General features: G+C 35.8%; 2 protein-coding genes across 3 annotated transcripts in view; both read right to left on the minus strand.

Annotated features, from left to right (window-relative positions):
- The window catches only part of LOC124167828 (sodium/hydrogen exchanger 9B2-like), a 41,637-nt gene extending 37,734 nt beyond the window's left edge, over nucleotides 1–3,903 (minus strand). The window contains exons 1-4 of the mRNA XM_046545867.1: nucleotides 3,736–3,903; nucleotides 3,460–3,516; nucleotides 3,274–3,353; nucleotides 2,810–3,160 (exon numbers count right to left, since the gene is read on the minus strand). Coding sequence (XP_046401823.1) covers nucleotides 2,810–3,160; nucleotides 3,274–3,353; nucleotides 3,460–3,516; nucleotides 3,736–3,738 — 491 coding nt within the window. The 5' untranslated portion in view covers nucleotides 3,739–3,903. The remainder of the gene's footprint in view (nucleotides 1–2,809; nucleotides 3,161–3,273; nucleotides 3,354–3,459; nucleotides 3,517–3,735) is intronic.
- A 3,087-nt stretch (nucleotides 3,904–6,990) lies between these two features.
- LOC124168091 lies at nucleotides 6,991–17,693 on the minus strand. 2 transcript variants are annotated; one of them, XM_046546203.1, is made up of 13 exons: nucleotides 17,393–17,687; nucleotides 17,135–17,305; nucleotides 16,579–16,918; nucleotides 16,323–16,469; nucleotides 15,649–16,191; nucleotides 13,354–13,494; nucleotides 13,116–13,247; nucleotides 12,036–12,167; nucleotides 11,264–11,388; nucleotides 9,726–9,926; nucleotides 9,433–9,537; nucleotides 8,676–8,814; nucleotides 6,991–7,237 (listed from the first exon to the last, which is right to left on the minus strand). In XM_046546203.1, the coding sequence occupies exons 1-13, from the start codon at nucleotides 17,414–17,416 to the stop codon at nucleotides 7,146–7,148; spliced, it is 2,292 nt and encodes a 763-aa protein (XP_046402159.1). In that variant the 5' UTR covers nucleotides 17,417–17,687; the 3' UTR covers nucleotides 6,991–7,145. The 2 variants fall into 2 exon arrangements, with proteins under 2 accessions (XP_046402159.1, XP_046402160.1); XM_046546204.1 differs by lacking the exon at nucleotides 12,036–12,167 and having other exon boundaries at nucleotides 17,393–17,693.
- Between the last annotated feature and the right edge of the window lie 1,441 nt (nucleotides 17,694–19,134).

Here is a 19,134-nt window from a genome sequence, read left to right on the forward strand (position 1 = left end):
TTTAAAAAAATGTACGAATATAGTAAAAAATGGCTGGATTTTTTAGTAGGGCTATAAATTTAGCAGCCGGCACTCACAGTGTTAATAAAAAAATAAAACCAAACGCAAAATTGTCCGAATTACTCCATTTTAATGCTAGGATACACCGGACTCATTATTTCCATGATCCCCTTCGAAAAACGGAAGCGATCGCTTGCGATAGCTGCATTCATGGGAGCTCCGTGTTCCTGTTTTCCAAGCCTCGCAGTGCACGACCACGCTCCATGATCATGGATACACGTCCCGCAGCAGTTGCAACCCGGGCAACTAGTGCGAGACGAGACTACGTGGCGTGGCACCTGAAAGTGTAGATTCCTACGTCGTGCAGTGGTTCTGAAGTATTCTTGCAAACCACTTTTCAGTACCTGTGATCACACGACCACGGATGCGTGGTTTTCGAAACCAGGCCTTAGATGGATAGCCTAATAATAAAAGTAAAACAGGGTTCCCACTTTAACTAAATTACATAATTCACGGTTTTTCCAGGTTTTACGGTCTAAATATTGTCAAATTCACGGTTTGTTGATAAGCCATTTTAGGCAGAAATATTTCACGGTATATATTTTTTCACGGTAGACGAAATCCACGGCTTATTCACGGTTTTAAGGTTTTCACGGTTGAGTGGGAACCCTGTAAAACCATGTTATTGCCGCTAAAAGATTGCGGACTCGCAAAGAAAGCTCTCGATGAATCCAGCAAGCACTCTAAAATAACAGAATAACTGCCTAAATAATAACATTCTGTTTGCTTTACGTAAATTATGAACATAACAAGACATTAAAGTGAAAGTTAAGTTTATCCGTGTTTTCCGATTATTCGAGCCGTCTCTCCCCATCATTAGCCCAGATAATCAGGAGTGTACTGTATATTCAATGCAAGCCAAGATGCTGCTTCGACCTCATAAGTAGATGTTGATGCCACCTGGCATTCTATTCTCAGTGTTTTTGAATCTTACTTGAGTCAAGAGTGCTAGACATTTCGATTCCGTTGTCTTTTATGACATTCCACGTTTCGATGCGGCTGTAAAAAAAATCTACTAAGGTACTGCACTAAAATCATGGCAAACACATTTGAGGCCAGAAAATGGGTGTTGAACTGGCAAAATTTTATGCGTAATGAACTTGAAATATAAGATTTTGAAATTCCCGGATGGAGCAAAAATTAATGAATAATTAATTCATCCACAACTCCTGATTTTCCCAGTTGTTGGGCACTCTTGAGTACCCTCAATCCTGTATTATCATAATCATAGATGTGGGCAACGGAAGGGCTGAGGAGTGGTAGAGATTCAATCAGCACCCACAACAGCATAAAATAGGAAAAAAAGGGATTGTAAAAATAAGTTGAACCCTCGATTTTGTGGCCAATGGGTTCATTCATTCAGGCCTGAAATTGCAATAAAATTAAACGATTTTGTAGTTGGAAGGAGAGGGATAAGTTACAATGAAAAAAAATCTTCCTCATTCAGCCATAATATTTCAAGTTTTACATTAAAAATTTCAGAATTTGTTAACCACTTTTCATAAGCTGGGGATGTCATTAGATATTTGGTTCATTTACATACTTGATCAGGAAGAACATTTCACTAAGAGAAGGGATCGTTCACAAGAGTGTAAACAGCAACGAGCCAAACAAGGTCCCCATATGCAAAGCCAAGGACTGAGGCATGGTGAAATGCAAGGCATAAGTTTGTGATGTCATCAAATTATCTGTGTAAGGGTTCAGACCATCGATTTCTCCCCAATAGCTCAAGGAGTAGATGTAGTAGGGAAAAACAGAAAATTATAGGTCTATTTACTTTTCAAACTTTATCACAATAAACAAAAAAAGAAAATCTTGTATTTTAGAAACTAGCCTCAACTCATTTGAGTAATTGTGGTAACATTCGGTGGTAAAAGTTACAGCATAATGCATTCATCTACACTCTTGTCACCCCTTGTCTCCCACACATCAAAAACTAGCATTACTGCAGAACAATATCACAAAGTCACAGAAGATATTTTAAGAGCGACATTTCATTTAAAAACATGGGTTATAGAGGCAGCTATCTTGAAACTTGGCTTCTCAATTTGAGTTTGAACTCAACTTATCAACTGTTGAGTATAGTCTGAATGAGAATTGGGATTCTAGCAAGGTCTTTTAATGCCAACGTGGCAGAGTTATACTTTTTAATAACAACTGAGTAGAGTTTGAATCAAGATTTTGAGTAACATTCTGAAATACAGCCCTGAATACCATTCTAACCCCAAATACTTTCCCCAAAAATGAGCCCTAACCAATAAAGCCATGCTTCCACTGAACTAAAAGGATGAGGGGATTCTGTCATTGCCAACCGAGGATTCAATGTAACACAAATTTTTACCCAAGTTTGTAAGGCCAACTACTTATATTCGCCTATTATTAAGTATGTGAAATGAGAAGAAGATAGGGAAGATGAAAAGGGGATGGTGTCCAAGGAGAATTAAAATAAGGCTAACTTTATAAAATTCTCTTAAATATTAATTCATAGAAATCAAATACACCCAAGGGGCCTATTATTTATTAGCAAGAGAAATCAATTCCTCTGAAGATTTGCCCTCACTAAGCTCGTAAGGAAATATTTTAATGGAGGACTTACACAGGATTCAAACAAGAACTAATGTTAAATAACTGGATATTAGAGGAACTTGCTATAAACAGCACTACATTTAAATTTTTGCCATCCGTATTGATGAAAAAATGTATGACACAGGAAGGAAAAAATAACTGCCAAGTGTTAACGAATCCTCACCTGAGAACACCAACAACTTGCACGAAGGGCTCAGAAACACTGAAGACACCAACGTTACGAAGAAATATACCCATGAGAAGCATTCCAAGCAAGGGTGGCAGACCCGCAAGGGCTATAACTGGGCCGGCCAATGCGGCAGCCCCAAAAAGGACGCCCATCGCAAACACATTTCCTCCTGGAGCAGCATCTTGACCAATAGCAGCATAAAATATTCCCCAAATAAGAAGAGGTAGAATAATGAGGAGAAGACCATGCTGTGCTTCTGTTTTCCACTTAGATTCAGGGGAAGACGGAGAAAGGCACTTCCAAAACGAACTATTCTTAAAGGCTGAACCTCCCTGTGGTGATTCACTAGGTTGAAAATGAAAGTAAAACATATTAGCTCACATTAAGTGATTCAAGGATCAAAGGCAACAAAATTGAAATTTTTGAGACAAAAAGGTATGGATGAAATTATTACGTACTTATTTGGTTTAACAGAGGACTCCTGAGCGGTGGTGGGTCTCGCTGATTCTTCAGTCGTTTTACTCACCGACAAATTCATCTAAAATGGCAAAAGGGAACGGTAAGTATAAAACTCAACCCAAACAAACTACGAATGATTAAAAACTGCCGCAATTAAACCACGAAATCCTTCGCAAACTAGTCACCTTAACTGGAGTCAAGTGACTCGACTCATCGGTCAACTCGATGTCGTCCTGTTGCTCCTACCGAAAAAATATTCCATCCAAGCATACGTGAATTGGTTAAGGAAGCGACGTCAACAGAAAGTTCAAATTCCAAGATCAAACAGGCTATTTTCAACACTCAGTGTCAACAAGTAAATTACCCCCAATTATGAGGTCAACACTGTTATCTGAGCTATTAGCATGTAGGTGAGGGGGCTTGTTTACTTTCTCGGCAGTCAAAAACGCCGGGGGACTTACCATTATGGAAGAGATCACTGAAACTAAGTTTTCCTACTAATTTCCTTCCGACCGCATACATTTGTACTCAGAAAAATACCCGATTAACATAAATGTGGCAATATCATGATAAAGCCGACAGTATCGACAGAATCACAACATAAAAAATATTGACGAGATGAACAACGAAACGCGACACGTACTTGCAATAAAGCCGGATGCGTGGGGGTGTTGAATGTGTTTTTGCATTTTCATCATTTTTTATGGAGTAATTTTAATTAAAACATTTCGTGACTAAAAACTCCTCGAAAATAAAAAATGAAGCTTTATTCCTCAACTTCACTCGCAGCGACCGCTCCTCTTCTTGCATATTGACAATGAAATAAATTTCCTTTCGCAGAAAAAAATCCGCTATCGCATATTCCGCGGAAGTACAAAATGCCATAAACACAGCATCCACTAAAAATTCTTGCTCTGGAGTCAAACCGTAAGTATTCGGATAAGATAAATCAATCCCGCGAAATGCTTTCTAATAAAACATTCATTTGCAAAAGAATTAATATACGTGTGTATAAATCACGCGTTTTCGTGGCCGAATTAGGGCACCGTTACCGAACCCTATCACCAAAAACCCCTTTTCAAGCATCACGGACAGTATAATAAATACAAAATTGAGTTAGAGCTGATCAACACAGAAAGCCTCACGCAGATAATATTGAAAAATCCCCATTTACAAGGTTTTTACCGTGAATTTTATTGAAATATGCTTACCTTGCTAATCTTCGGGTCTCCGGTGGAAATTCGGACGGAAACTGGCTTCCTCCGCTTTTTGACAAGCTCCTAAATTTGATGGATTATTTGACAGGTGCAGCATTTTCACTTTTTAGGGAGTTTCAGAAATAGCATAATCTGGAATTTTTATGACGCACGTTGATGAATCCACTTAATTTGGGGAACCCAAGCCGCTTCCGTCCACTCCAACCCTATTTATATCCATAATTTATTTTTCGCAGTCCTATTTACGATCCCCCCAGCTTCAGATCTCGTCCTTTTTCCCAAGAATATATAACCACAGATGAATGTAGGTCAAATTTGATCCATTAATCTTTCAGAGTAATACAGAACCAGTTTACACACGCCCGAATTTCGCGGGGTAGTATCGATACGATCGTAGTATATTCTATTTACAAATGCATAGAACCGGCCAGATCGAGAGGCATAACTGCGACTGATGATAACACAGCAGGTTCTTTTTAAAAGCTCGATCCGTTCGCATTTCAATAATATATCGATTTGAACTTAATTCATGAAAAACTACGAGCTTTCAAAATAATCTAATGCATTGATTACATTTACGGCGTGAGAAAATTTATCTCCGCCTACTTCGCGAAAGTACGTACTCGGCGGCCTGTAAGTCATGCGTAAAGGAGGTATCTCATGAGAACGATTTCCGGAGAGGGGCATAGAAGACCTTGGCACGATCTCAGCGTCCAGCAACGGATCCTGAAACAGGTGCACTGGGTGGACGGATGTTCCAGACATCCTTCCTCGGTTTATTTGGAAAAAGCGACGGGTGCAGAAGAAAACGAATTTCAGACTCCTTCTGCCGCTAATCTTCTCGCTGAGCAGTTTCCAAAGGAAACATTTTATTGAACTCGAAAGAAATACTATGCCAATAAATATCTGGAGGACATAGCAATTTGCCTAATTTTTAGCGCGTTATTTATTTTAATGGCTAAGTGGGAGGAGCACAGCGGAGGGTTCCCTAAAGTATTACAAAAAAACTATTATTTCGCTTTTTAAAATAATTAATACGAGCGATTCATGGGTATCGTAGAAAAATAAGACTAAAGGACGTGTTGGAGAATTTTTATGCATATTTTTAAAAGATATTAAGATAAAGGTTTTAGCTCGGAGCATGGGCAGCACCAAAGCAAGGTAGATATATATATGAGACAACTGCTCTCTCATTCAGATGAATACCTTTGATATTTCAGTCCTAATCTGCTGGTCTGGCCAGATACAAGGAATCCTTCCCTCTTTTTACCCTTCAGAGGGTTGTATGTGATGTCAACTCTGGACAGGAGGGTGAGAGGACATCATGAATTTACTGAGTGTGCTGATGACTCACACTGTTCCGTGCAAGGTTGACCCTGATTATTTGTTGTGTAAATAATGACTGATTAAAAAATGGTCGATTTTCATGAGTGGTGGATTCCCAGTGGTTGGTTACTAGATTGAAGTGTCTTTGAAATTTTTCATTCTGACAATGAGCTCATCTAGATGAGCCCTCCGCATGAGTCTTCGGAGTGAAAAATTTGGAGTACCACACAGACAATCCACTTTGCCAAGCACTAGTAATGAAAAAAATTGGGGTAATTGTGATCAGTGTGAAGCAGGGGCACAGCAAAGAATTAAGGCTAGGGGGGGTTATAGGCGCAACTAATACTGAGGGTGTGGAATACCCACCAGAGTAAGCAGGAGGTGCAGGGGCTCTCCCCCAGAAATAAATTCAGATAGATGGATCAAAATGGTGAGTTCTACGGCTTTCTGAGGGATATTTTATTAATCCCTACAATATTCTATAAGCAATATTAATCCAGTTAAGTGAAATGGATTAAACTTAATAATTTATCTGAGCTCTGGGGGGTTTTATATCTCATTTTTTACCTCCCATTATCTTGCTGGTCTTCTGCCACCTTACCCCATCTCCTCTTTAGTCTCTTGCTTTCACCATTCTACCACCTTATGTTAGACCTATGTGCTTCTATTGCCGATAAGGATGGGAATTACTCTGGTATTGAGTTGTTCAGTGAAGCCTCTGTGGTGCTACATTCAAATTTAGAGTACGAGGTGCGCAGAATTTGTTCATTACAATGGGAAAGTTATATTTGTGTACTCAGACACAGATATTTGTTTACCGGGAGGTTCTTTTGAGTCCCAGTCTGGCCACATTTTTACCCACTGATTTCTGGCTTTTTCCATCTACCACAGCACCATTGTCCTTGTCCATTTTCTATTACATGTTCCTATCTCTTTCTTTCCTTACCTATGAATTTATGTGTATGTTTGAGCATAAGGCATTTTGTGAATGAATGAAGGAGTATTTTAAGTACTTGTACTTGAAATACTGACCAGCCCTGTGTGTGAGATATAATCAATTGCCATATTTTCATCCTACTATTACACAGTGGCGGATCCAGGATAGGAACAAGGGAGGCTAAGATTACAATTACAATACAAATGTGGTAATGATGACTTTTGAGTGAAGAACTTATGGAAACATATTTTATTTTATGAATTTCTTACAGTTTTTCATAGACAATCACATCAGCATAAATGAATCGATTAAAGAAATACTTGAAGATAAATATTCATTAGAATGTGCTCACATCAGGTGCTTCTTAAAAAAATGATAATACTGAATAAAACTAAAAATATATCACATTTTCATGAGTGGGGAGATCACTCTTAGGCCGAGGAAGAGGTGCTCTTTTTTTCTCTCCTCTGGAAAATACTCGAGCTGCAATATAAGAAAATAAGAGAGTACTTATAGAAATATCATCAAAGTAGAAGCTGAATAAAATTTGGATGCATGGATTGGCAAAAGGGCTAGAGAACTGGTATCCTACCATGACCAGCCAGGTTTGAATCTTACAAGAGATGTTTCCGAGAAATCTTGATCCATCAAAGGGAAGAACTACATGGAAAATACTTGAGAATCGATCAGATAGGACTCTTTAACTCTTCATCTTTAGTTCAGAGCAGGCATATGCCCACAAGGGGTTTCTCTCCACTCTTACTGGATTCACAATGATCATTCCCTTAACAAATAACTTTCTCTTGTCAACCACATTAATTATCACAAGGGTATGCTACCTATCCACACAATATAGGACTTATGGAGCAGAACCTTAGAAGATGTGATACATATTCTACTTAAATGCTCTGGAATCATTCAGGGAATGACAAAAATTGTCCTTCGAAAATTATATTCTAGAGAAATATTTTAATCAAGAAAATAACAGAGAAAGTACATTACAAGATGCTCTTGAATTTTAAAAAGTAATAGTATCATGTTAAAACACATACGTACGTAAGTAGAAATAAATGAATGGGCAATTTATTATTATAAAATACCTGTACTGTACATCAATGCTGAAGTTTTTTTATGCCCACTTTATGATTTCTCTTGACTTTGAGAAGTGGAATCAGAGTATGAAAATAGTAATGCTCTATCATGTATAATTATTTATGAACATGCTATTATGTATATTTATAAATGGTTTTTTTTTAATTTTTAAACACACATGTATTTTAAAACCCAAAGCAATTCATATCTTCAAAACGTTAACTTGGCTCTCTTTCACCAGATTCCATAAATTCTTTCCCTCAACTACAAATCATGTAGCTTAGTGCACCTATTGCTCAAGATTGTTTCCAGGACGGAAAAATTCCGAACACCCATTAATTCATTACTGGTAGAGTACTTGGTTACATGCAGAAGGCAATCTACAGTTGTTCCAGCATACTCCCAAGAGGTACACTGAGCATGAACGCAGGATAAGGAAAAAGAGAAGGTGGAATGACCTTGCGATTCAAAAAATGATAGGCCGAGTTAACATTTCTTTGGTCCCTGAGAAGCAAATGCTGGAGCTACCATTCAGACGGATGACAAAAATTATTCTGCTACTCAGACCTAACTTTGCACCTCTGCACTTGACTGCATAAAGTCATTTGTAACACGCAGTGCATTGGATCATAGGTCAAACTAATAATCCTCATAACTTTATGAGAGCCTTGAAGAAACTTATTTTTAAACTACATGTATTGGTGGCCAAAAACCAGTGCAGGTTTTTAGAAATTAGATTGCCTTGCAGAGTAGTCAATATAATTTACTTTCAGCATTTCTCTCCATTTCAGCGAGTAGTTAGGTTTCAAATAAGCATGCAGGTACTCACAGGCTGATGATAAAGAAAAGCTCCTTCGTTCACCAGGTTTACTCAGGCAATCCTCATAGTCAGAATCCAAGCGGTCCACTGCCAATGAATAGCTGTTACGCCTCTGCTTATACCGTGGCATCTCAACACAAAGCTTCTCCTGCCATAATTAATGATTTCATTTAATCAACTTGCAATTAGCCAACATGCATTCTCTCATTCAAAGACAGGTAGAGTACCACAACAAAATAACTAAATAACAATTGTGAAATGGAAGAGCATAATTAAAGGCAAATTATTATAATTATTTTTCATACGACTTTTGCAAGTTGTTTTTCTGAAAGCTATTCTTTGAATATACTGGTTTTGGTATGAACTAATCATTAGTCAAAATTTACCCATAATCCCTAGCTTGAGCAACAAAGACACTACATAATTACATAGTTCAGAGCCATTGGCTATAAAAAGTAAAGTATGCTGGAGAATATCTCCCAAAATTGTGGGTGAGTAACCCTGACAAACATTAGTAAGGTATTGATTGCCTTTAAAAAAGAGTTGATAACGTTACACTAACACACTTAAAAAGTAACAGATAAATATAAGAAGTAAGTATATGCAACAAATAATTTTTACCTGTGGGTCATTTATGTTTAATAAGTTACTTTCCATCTACTCAAATCTATAGGGATAAAATTTCTAAGCATGTAAAAATAGAATAAGGATAAAATTAACAATAGCAAAATGGCACTAAACATAAAGCAATTCTTCTAATTTTTACCTGTAGCAGAAATTTCCGGAGTTCTTCATCATCTGTATGATTGAGAAGGAATCCACGTCTATCAGGGTCCCATGTAATATGAGTGACATGTCTCATATCCCTCATCAAAGGGTGTGCATAAAATTGAAAATAATATACAAAATAAATGTACGAATATTCTTATCACAAAGCAATGCAAATGAAAAATGTTAAAGATTTCTGATAGTTTTCATTCCCAAATGACAAAAAAAATTACCATTAAGTTCATCCACACTACACAGAAATACGACTGGGGTAAAGAAATTCTTAATTACCACTTGTATATCCTTTTTTCTTACAGCCATTCTTGGTCTCTTTGCTCTACCAGTCTCCTTCTTGGCATGAAGATTGATATTTACAGATGAATCGGATATATTACCATGGGACTCATTATTTTCCTCATCCGAATTCCTAATTGTGGGGCTGCCTGATGGTTTTGGCAGTTTAACCTCTGCCACGTTAGCAACCGATGCATGCTTTAATTAAGGGAATATATCATATCTGTTATTAAATTATCTCTAGTTGAACGATCATATGGTCAAAATGTCATATTATATCGCACTCACTCAGTGATTCAACCTTAACCCTTTTAGTGCGGTGCGCCGATATATCGGCTTTTATGTTTTTGTTGTTAAATTTGAGGACATTGAAATAAAAAAACTTACATATCAGTAAACGTGCCCAATTTAATCTCATTAATTAAAAAAAAACCGCTTAAAGATATCTAAAAAATTAACTATATAATGTTTATTTTTCCTAGTTGCTACATTTTATTAAAATACCCTCCACATTTTTCGACTGTACCCCGGGAAGAAGGATAGCACTAAAAGGGTTAAGAATGATTTGGATAGGTGAGGGTAGAGCTCAGACCAGACTTATCCAAAGGCATATGAAATTCACTCATTCAGTGCAGGGGGGTAGTTCCTTTACCTGGGCCACCTTGCACTTTGAGAAATTTCATTTTTAGAGTGTCCAAAGGCTGCACCCAGGATTTGAACCCAAGCAATTATTCAATCTTACGTATTCGCTGTATTAAGAACACTGTACTCTTGAGAAGTAAATTAATGTCAACACACCAAACTCACCCTTACCCTTCGATAAGCAGCCATGCCCTCTACCCAACATGCTACCACACTCCACACAATATAAAAATAGCACATACAAGAGCTCGTAACTTAAAATTGTACATTACTAAAAGAAGATGTGCTTCTTATTTTATTTGCTCATTGCTCCATTTACTTGTTTGATACTGATGGTCATTATTGAGGATAGAATTTCTTTGAAGAGCAGAGAAAAAGAGGGTTAGATAATTAAATATTCAGAGTATAAGTGAAGTTGTATAACAGGAAGAAGGGGTCTGTAAAAACAACCATTAGTGAGTAAAGGCTAAAACAGCCTTTTATGTCTCTATAAAAAACTGATTCTCCAAAGCATGTGAGCTGTTTTAATACATGGGTATATAATCTAACTATAAAGGTATAACAGCTAGAACAATGCATCAAAATACACACACATAGTATATAAAAAGAAATGCACCAATCAACAATGGAAATGGGCCTCTAAGTATTATATGATATTGAACAAATTAAATTAAATAAAATGTGCTACATGAAGGTTATCTAAGTTGCAAAAGCAAATAAAACTAAAGTGAAAATTATAGGTAACTCCTTAATATAAACACATAAAAGAATACGAATAAATTGCCAAATATAGATTAATCATGAGTCCCATGAACCATACCCTACCATTTTATATCTTCACTTAAATAGGGCAAAAATCTTTTAGAGATAATAAAATAAGGGCTACTACGGACCTTCTTTTTCCCAGTGAAAAAACTGAAAGAAGTTTTATCCTCTTTTTTTCTTGGACTTTCAAGGTTTGTGATATCTTTTAGGCTCAAGGCATGAAGTTCCTTTGGGTCATCCACTAACTTTTGCTCTGTAAAAAGAAGAATGAAAATATCGTTTGAAATTCACAAAAAATAAACATTTTGGGGAATATGTCCAAGTATTTTAATTCAGTAATAGTAGATATAATGACAGAACTTGACCTAAAACATTATTACTCAGTAACGGAAATGTTTTGCCATGACTTCCAAAATAGCAAAAGTTCACAAAGCAAGAAATTGGAGGAAAAAAGCTTTACCACATATTTGGGACTACTAGGAATGCAGCTTTTATTTTTATCAATGAATATATATGCATTACTTAAAACATATCCATTCACGGGGAGATGTTGATGTATCAGCCAAGTTAGCTAAGAAAATCTACATAAAAAGTAGTTTAACTCCAAACTTTGAGGCATGAACTTGAGCAGTTTTAGAAATTATGAATTTGATTAGGCCTAATAAAAAAATTTAAGACAGGCAAAATAAAGTCAATAGGCCAAAAAAAGTGAAATGACAACTGGTCTTTAGTCTTCCTTAGATAGAGATCATCATTCAAAAAATTAAAATACATATTTACCATTCAAAGCTAGGCACATTTTGGAAACGACATATTTTGAAACAAGCCACATTTTCATGAATACATTTTCCTCCAGAATGATCACGCATCAAATAGAAGAGTGAACATAAACATGAGTACCTTGTCTGATTGGAGCTTTAAGCCTGTTTTTTCTACCCTTGACATCCTTTCTTTTTTCATCACTCCCTAATTTTTCATTGTCCTCAATTACCCTGCTTTCCGTTACCTCATTTTCAACCTTGCCTGTACGCCCTGTGCAAGAAAAATGAAAAAAATTAGTTACTTAGAGTTATGTAATTAGAATGTGGAGGCGCTTGGTTGGTGAGGCCAAAGGCCATCTAGGTTTCCACTGGCCACAGGAGTAAGTAAGAAATTGTGATGAACAACTTAAGAACACAAAATTGGGGCTACTAGAGCAGCAGCTTTTATTTTTATCCATGGATGGATATGTACTACTTAAGCAGGGACGCCGACTTACAAAAAATATTGGGGGGGCCCAAACTGGGGATCTTGCCCCGGGAAATTTTATAAGTAGTGAGTTTTAAGTTTTGTAAGCATTTTAGAAGTCATATGATCAACATTAGAACCCTGATAACTCGAATCTCGATATCTGGACACTCAAGAGAAAATCGACAAGCCTGACACATTTTTTCCTAACATCCATAACGAATTTTTGAGGGAGCTCGGGCCCCCTCAGGCCCCATGGAGTCGGCGCCACTGTACTTAAGCCATATCTATTCAATGGGGGATGTTGAAGTACCTATCAGACAAATTAGCTAAAAGTATCAATATTAAAAGTAGGTGGTTCAACTCCAAACTTAGATTCTTGGACTTGAGCTGTTTTAGAATTCATGAATTCAATTAGGCCAAGCAATTAAAACAAGGCTGGAAAATAAAGTCAATCATACATTAAAAGTGAAATTTCAACTGGTCTTCAGTCTTCCTTAGATAGAGATCATCATTTGAAAAATGAATACATACATATTTACCATTCAAAGATAGCAGACTTTTACGTAATTTACAATGTGAGTCTTCTTTTAATTTACTTCACAGGACTACCTATATGTATGCATAAAATTTCAATTTGCTTAGATGCTTTGAATGGACAAGGGCATACTTTGAAACAAGCCACTTTTTATTGATACATTTTTCTCCAGAATTATCACACATTAAATAGAAAAGTGAAAATAAAACAATTACCTTGTCTGAATGGAGCTTTAAGCTTGCTTTTTCTTCCTTTGTCATCCTTTCTTTTTTCAGCACTCCCCAATTTTTCATTGTCCTCAATTACCCTGCTTTCCGTTACCTCATTTTCAACATTGCCTGAACCCTCTGTGCAAGAAAAATGAAAAAATCTAAATTAGAGCTACTATTTACATATAATTTAAATCCAGAAAATAACAAGGGATTTAAATACCGGAACTAAATTTTTACAAACCTTCAGAGGTTACATTGGTATCAACAATCTTTGGAGGACATTCAGCATTCTTTTTTCCAAATAACCAATGCGCTATTCCTCCTTTTTTGATAGGCTTCTTTACCTCCACAGAACTTTTAGTAGGAATTTCAATTTCGATTTCTACAGAAAAATAGAAATAAGATTGACAATAGGAATAGATATGACAATCATTAATTCTTTCCATTATGCTATTCTACCTTTTTGGTCAGGCTTTTGTACCGCCAAAGAAATTTTGCCAGGAATTTTAATATGATTTATGCAAAAAAAATAGAACACAAGACAATAATCATGAACCATCTATTCAGAAGTTTATGAAAGTAAAAACAAATATGAATGAAAATGTATGTACTTATACTAACAACTAAAAACAAAAGAGAAAAAGGAAGACAGGTATGGAAAATCAGAGTAAGTTCTTGAGGAGAAAAAAAAACATGACCAAAAGGATGGGATATTCGTATCAAAATCATATCATGTTTTGGTGTTAACCAACATCTGAACCAAAATAATTCCACAAAATTATAAATTTTTAACTAATTCACCTGACTTATCTACATACTTGCTGAAAAAGCAAGGACACTCAGAGCGATGGACACTCCTATGAACAAGGGGCCTAGAACAGTATTAGCTACTGCAACAAGAATGATAAATGTTAAGAGGTTTCAACAGAAGTTTGTTTCGGCTACCACAGTAAAGAATAAATGACCAATAATGTTAGGGAATGGTCCATTCTTTATATGCACATATTATGTCTCTGAGGCTCATTAAAATCCTCCTCCTGTAACTGAAAGTAAGACTATATGTACAGGCTGTCACCAACAATAACACCATGTAGCAAAATAAAAAAAATCTTACATATACATATCCCTTTCAACAGTGGCAAAATTTCAATAAAAGTACTTTTAGAGTACAGAAACTTTTGTTAAAGTCATAGAACTTCATTCAGATTTTATAATATGATGGAATCATTTGTAAAACTGCCATCTGAATTTTTATAAAAACCATTGAAAGTACAGTAAAACCTCTTTGTAGTGAACCTCTTTACATCATAAACCTTCATACATCATACCACCCCTACAGTCCCGTCTGATTTATATGTAAATTTATAGGCAAACCTCTTTGTAGTGAACCTCTTTATATCGTAAAACCTCCACTTATCATACCAAGGAGAAACCCCCGAGATGGCCTAACTACCTCCGCAAATTGTACCGAGACAACAAGAGACCATTAATGCAGCCACGATTACGTACATGGAATGACATTTTCAGCAGTAAATGTTTCACTCTTTTTTTTCTTATATACCTTATTATGCTGTAATTTTCATGTTAATCATTAGTTGTGGCCATTTTGTTCAGTATGAGAGTATACCTAATAGTAAATAAGAAAAAAGGTATCCAACTATCCTAATCATTTTAAGTGACTGTTGAATTCAGAGAGCTCACATCGCTTTCTCTCGAATCATGGTAAAAATCATGCAATACCGCTCACTTTCTGTAATTATTAAAGAATAAATATTTGTTCACTGATGCATGCATGTGTGTTTAAACACATAAATATAATGGTTTAAAAGACTGTAGTGCCTTTCATTTCCAAAGGATATGAAAAAATGGTGCCTATCCCTAGAACCTCTCTATAGTGAACCTCCATACATCAAATTGCCCAAATTTTGGTCCCCTCCATTATGATGTAAAGAGGTTTTACTGTACATCTTTTTGATCCATTTTTTCACCATTTCACCATATTTGTGTTGCAGAAATAATTATCATGTATTTTTGTAGCCGTGTCTTTAACTCAGGAGTTATTATAAATAATGCATTATAAGCACTTGAATCTTTTGATTTAACTTCCAATATGCAATCACAATTAGTGACAATGGCTTACATGATTTGAAACTCTGCGAAAACAAGGCATTGTTTTAATCATTAGAGGAAAACCGTCTGAAAAATATTTTACACACACAAAAAAAGTCTCGCAATGCATCCTCTAAGTATGTAATAGTTTTCCAATGAATGAAGTAGAATAAAATTTCATAATTTTTAATCAAAAACTAGCACAAGTATCAAAAATGCTAAATGATAACACTGCAAGAATTCATATTTTTTGTCTTGGTAAATAACAGGAAATGTAACGAGAAATGAAGAGAGACAGTGTGTTGAATAAAGTCGTCATAAAAATTTGTACAATCTATCCTGGACGGGCTTTGAACTGTGATCTCCAAAATTCACACTTCAAAACATCACATCATTATGAATTTGATAAAAAGGGCACATTACATACCATCAGTTCCTTTATTTACAGTCATTTCTTCTTTACTTGTGTCAGCTGCTTCCACCAGAGGAGATTCAGTTTCTAAGAGCACATCCTCATCTTCAGATTGCAGCTGCATACCAGAAGAGTTATCATGTAGGAGCTGATCACTGGGTAATATGATGAGAGCATTATTCAACTCAGAAATAGCTTGATCTTCATTGCTCAGTATATCTGAGTTATCAGACGATAAAATCTTATTCAAGGCCTTAGTGCCCCCAACAAGCGGTAATTTTGCTTTCCCTGAAGCATTTACAGCACCATCAACTGCTGAATTTCCATCTAAGTCATCAGAATCACCACTGTGAACCCTTTCATCAGTATTCTTGTCACCATCAGCTTCTACCTCATTCAAACCAATATCAGTAATGTCACTGGAATCATCAGTTAAGTCCCACCGGGTGTGAACAGTCCTCACAGGTTTTGGGCTTGGTGATATTTCAGGCTCGAAGAATGACACACGACGTTTTGATGTCACAACCGGTCTTAAATCTGACCAAATTTCTTCACCACCTAAGAATAAATGTGATCAACCAAGGTATCTTATTCTTAAAAAAAAAAACCTGAAGTATGTTTATTGCACCTCACTCCTTACAATAAAGACCTAATCAAATTATCAATAACTTAAGCTGGTAAGTACTCACGCATTTCTTCATTCTGTATTTTTTTCTTCACTCTGATTTCTCTCTTTCTGATTGCTGCTTTCAGTTCAAATAAAAATGTATCATGATCAATTCTTTTCCCTTCCTCCGATGTCTCAGACGTCCTTGTTTTAGGTGCATCTATTTCCCCTAAATGGCGCCAAATTATAGCAAATCAATTTTCACAGGGTTCAAAGAAAAATTAAACCATTGCCACACCATCGAATTGCTATAAAGAACAACAGCATAGAAGACTTACCTTCACCGCTTTCATCACTATTACCAGACACACTGGTATCAACATGAGAGACAAAGACATCATCCAGTTCGGATGTAATCTCGATGTCATGCTCAGCACAGAATATTAAAGATTTATCATCTTCAGATTTTGTGGAAGGATCCAAGTAATATGTCACATCAGGTACAGATAAATTTCCTTCTTTTTCAACAGGCACTTGACTAAGATATCCATCATGCCTTGAAAGAAATCCACCTGTTTCTGATTCATGCCGAATTGCATCCAAACCAACTCTTTCAATGAAGTTGGTCACCACACGTGAGATCTCTGGATTACATAGATCCTCCTCATTCACTTCAGCCTGGAATAGAAATAACTTAGTTTTATTTGGTATGGTAATAGGTATTTGATTATAATTATCATTAAAAATGTGTGGGTCTATGTAAACATGTCACAATCAGCAATATTAAAAGCTTGACTCTTGAATGAAGTGAAAGATCTTGCATATGCACTCCAAACACCAAATATAAAGATAGCATTAAAGAAACACAGCAATGAATATGTCATATTTTCTTACCCGTCGCAGAAAGCTTTGAATAACAGGATCCTTTAAATCGACCGAAACTTTTTTTCTGTGTTTGACGGTTGAAACATGAACAAAATCTTTAGGCAAACTAATATCCACTTTCCTTATTTTCTTTCTCCTTCTAGGTGTCCATTCTTTGGGTCCAGTCGGTGGACTGCCATCCTAGAATTGTTTACTTTAAATTTAAGCATAACCACTACAACGGTAAAGGTCCAATAAAGTGATTAAATAAATTAGTACAGAACTCACAGAAAGTCCTTTCAAAATATCCATAGGACTGCCTCATAAAGTAAAATCCATTAAAGGCTAAAAAGTTTCCCTATTTTTCACCTGCTAATTGAATACTACCTGAATGAAGGATGAATTATTGGCAGAAAATGTAGACATTGTGGGAGTAAACATGAGGCCACACCACAGATAAGATATACTGTTATCAAAAATGGCTTATCTCTTTCACCTCACACTCTTCTGTAGCTACACACTGCCAGAGGAAGAATAGAGATAACAGATGCTTAAGGTGTCACATTTTTATGACGTATAGATCAAGTACTTGTTCTCACAGCCCAGAGATGAATGAAGTGATAGTAACAGAGAATGAGGTATAGTTAGGTTCATTCTTTTTAAATTTGCAAGAAAATTTGGATTCATAGATACTAGTATTTTATAAGATTTACTATTTTTAAGTATAGAGTGCATCTTTATAGCTTCAAACAAAGAATTAGGATAAAAAATCAATGCTAACTTTTGGATAATTTTCAAATGAATACATAATATTTACAGGTATTCAGAACATGCGGTATTGACTACATATGAACAGTAAAACCTTGAGTCTAATTCATGTTCCCCATTCAATCAAATTCATATGCTAATTGCACTCTATCCTGATTTAAAATTTTACTTACATCAACCATATCCTGAATGATTTTAAGCTAGAATGCCCTATATTCTGGTGATTTAGTTTTCACTCTCCTTCCTTTGAAAAAAATTCATTGAAGGGCATCTGAAGTGTTTTCTAACAGCACTACTCTGACTACAGTAACATTAACTCAGAAGGCCAAACAACACACATAATGCATATATTACTAAACAACATTGCCCTAATTTAAAAAAAGGGAGCAGAAAAATTAAAATTCATTTCATGAAAATGAACCAGTTAAACTTTTAGTTTAAAACACAGAAAATTTAAGTTGCACCATTTGAGTAAATGGATAAGTTCTAACTCTTGAGACATTAAAATAAATTGCATTTTTCTTTAGCTAATAATTTTTTGTAGAAATTAGCACTATCATTAATTAAATTGCCATTAATATAATTAATTTGTTTTGTAAACATACCTATATGTAACACACATCAGGAGAGTAACAAAAAATGAACACAATTTAGCATTGAGTAATAAGTGTATACAATCAGTTCATAAGTATAAACAAATGAGTAAATTTTTAAAGATGATTTTTGAATATATGGGGTGTTTGTGATCTCAAGTTGTCATTTCAATTAACTGCAAACTGCTATTAGGAATGAACCATCAAGTTATTTGCATGAACAATGATGTACACAACTAATTCTCATGCTGGAAACATTCAACCAAAGAAGACAATGACTTTTTGCATGAGGTGAATCAGCTGCATAAATTACTACAAACTTTTAATTAGGTGTAATGCTTTCAAAAACGGATTACTTGAGCCCAGGACCTGATTTAGGATCTTCAGACATCTCAGGCTCAACCAGTGTAGGTCCTCCAGGTAGGGGGATATGGAATACTGCCCCGATCAACATGAGTGTCAGATTTGCAGTATCAAACCCTCTGGCGATTCATGCCTCTAGGCACATGCAAATGTAATCTGTGCTTTATTCCAGCTCAACGTGTACCAAATGAAGTAGTTCTTATTAAGTTCCCATCCGGATGGCTAACCTGCATTTCTGAATTTAGGTCGAATTCGGATGATGTCACAGATTTAGCCAATAAGGGCATTGTTAGGAACTTCAGTAAG

Source organism: Ischnura elegans, chromosome 11, assembly GCF_921293095.1.
Source record: "Ischnura elegans chromosome 11, ioIscEleg1.1, whole genome shotgun sequence".
Classification (NCBI taxonomy): domain Eukaryota; kingdom Metazoa; phylum Arthropoda; class Insecta; order Odonata; family Coenagrionidae; genus Ischnura; species Ischnura elegans.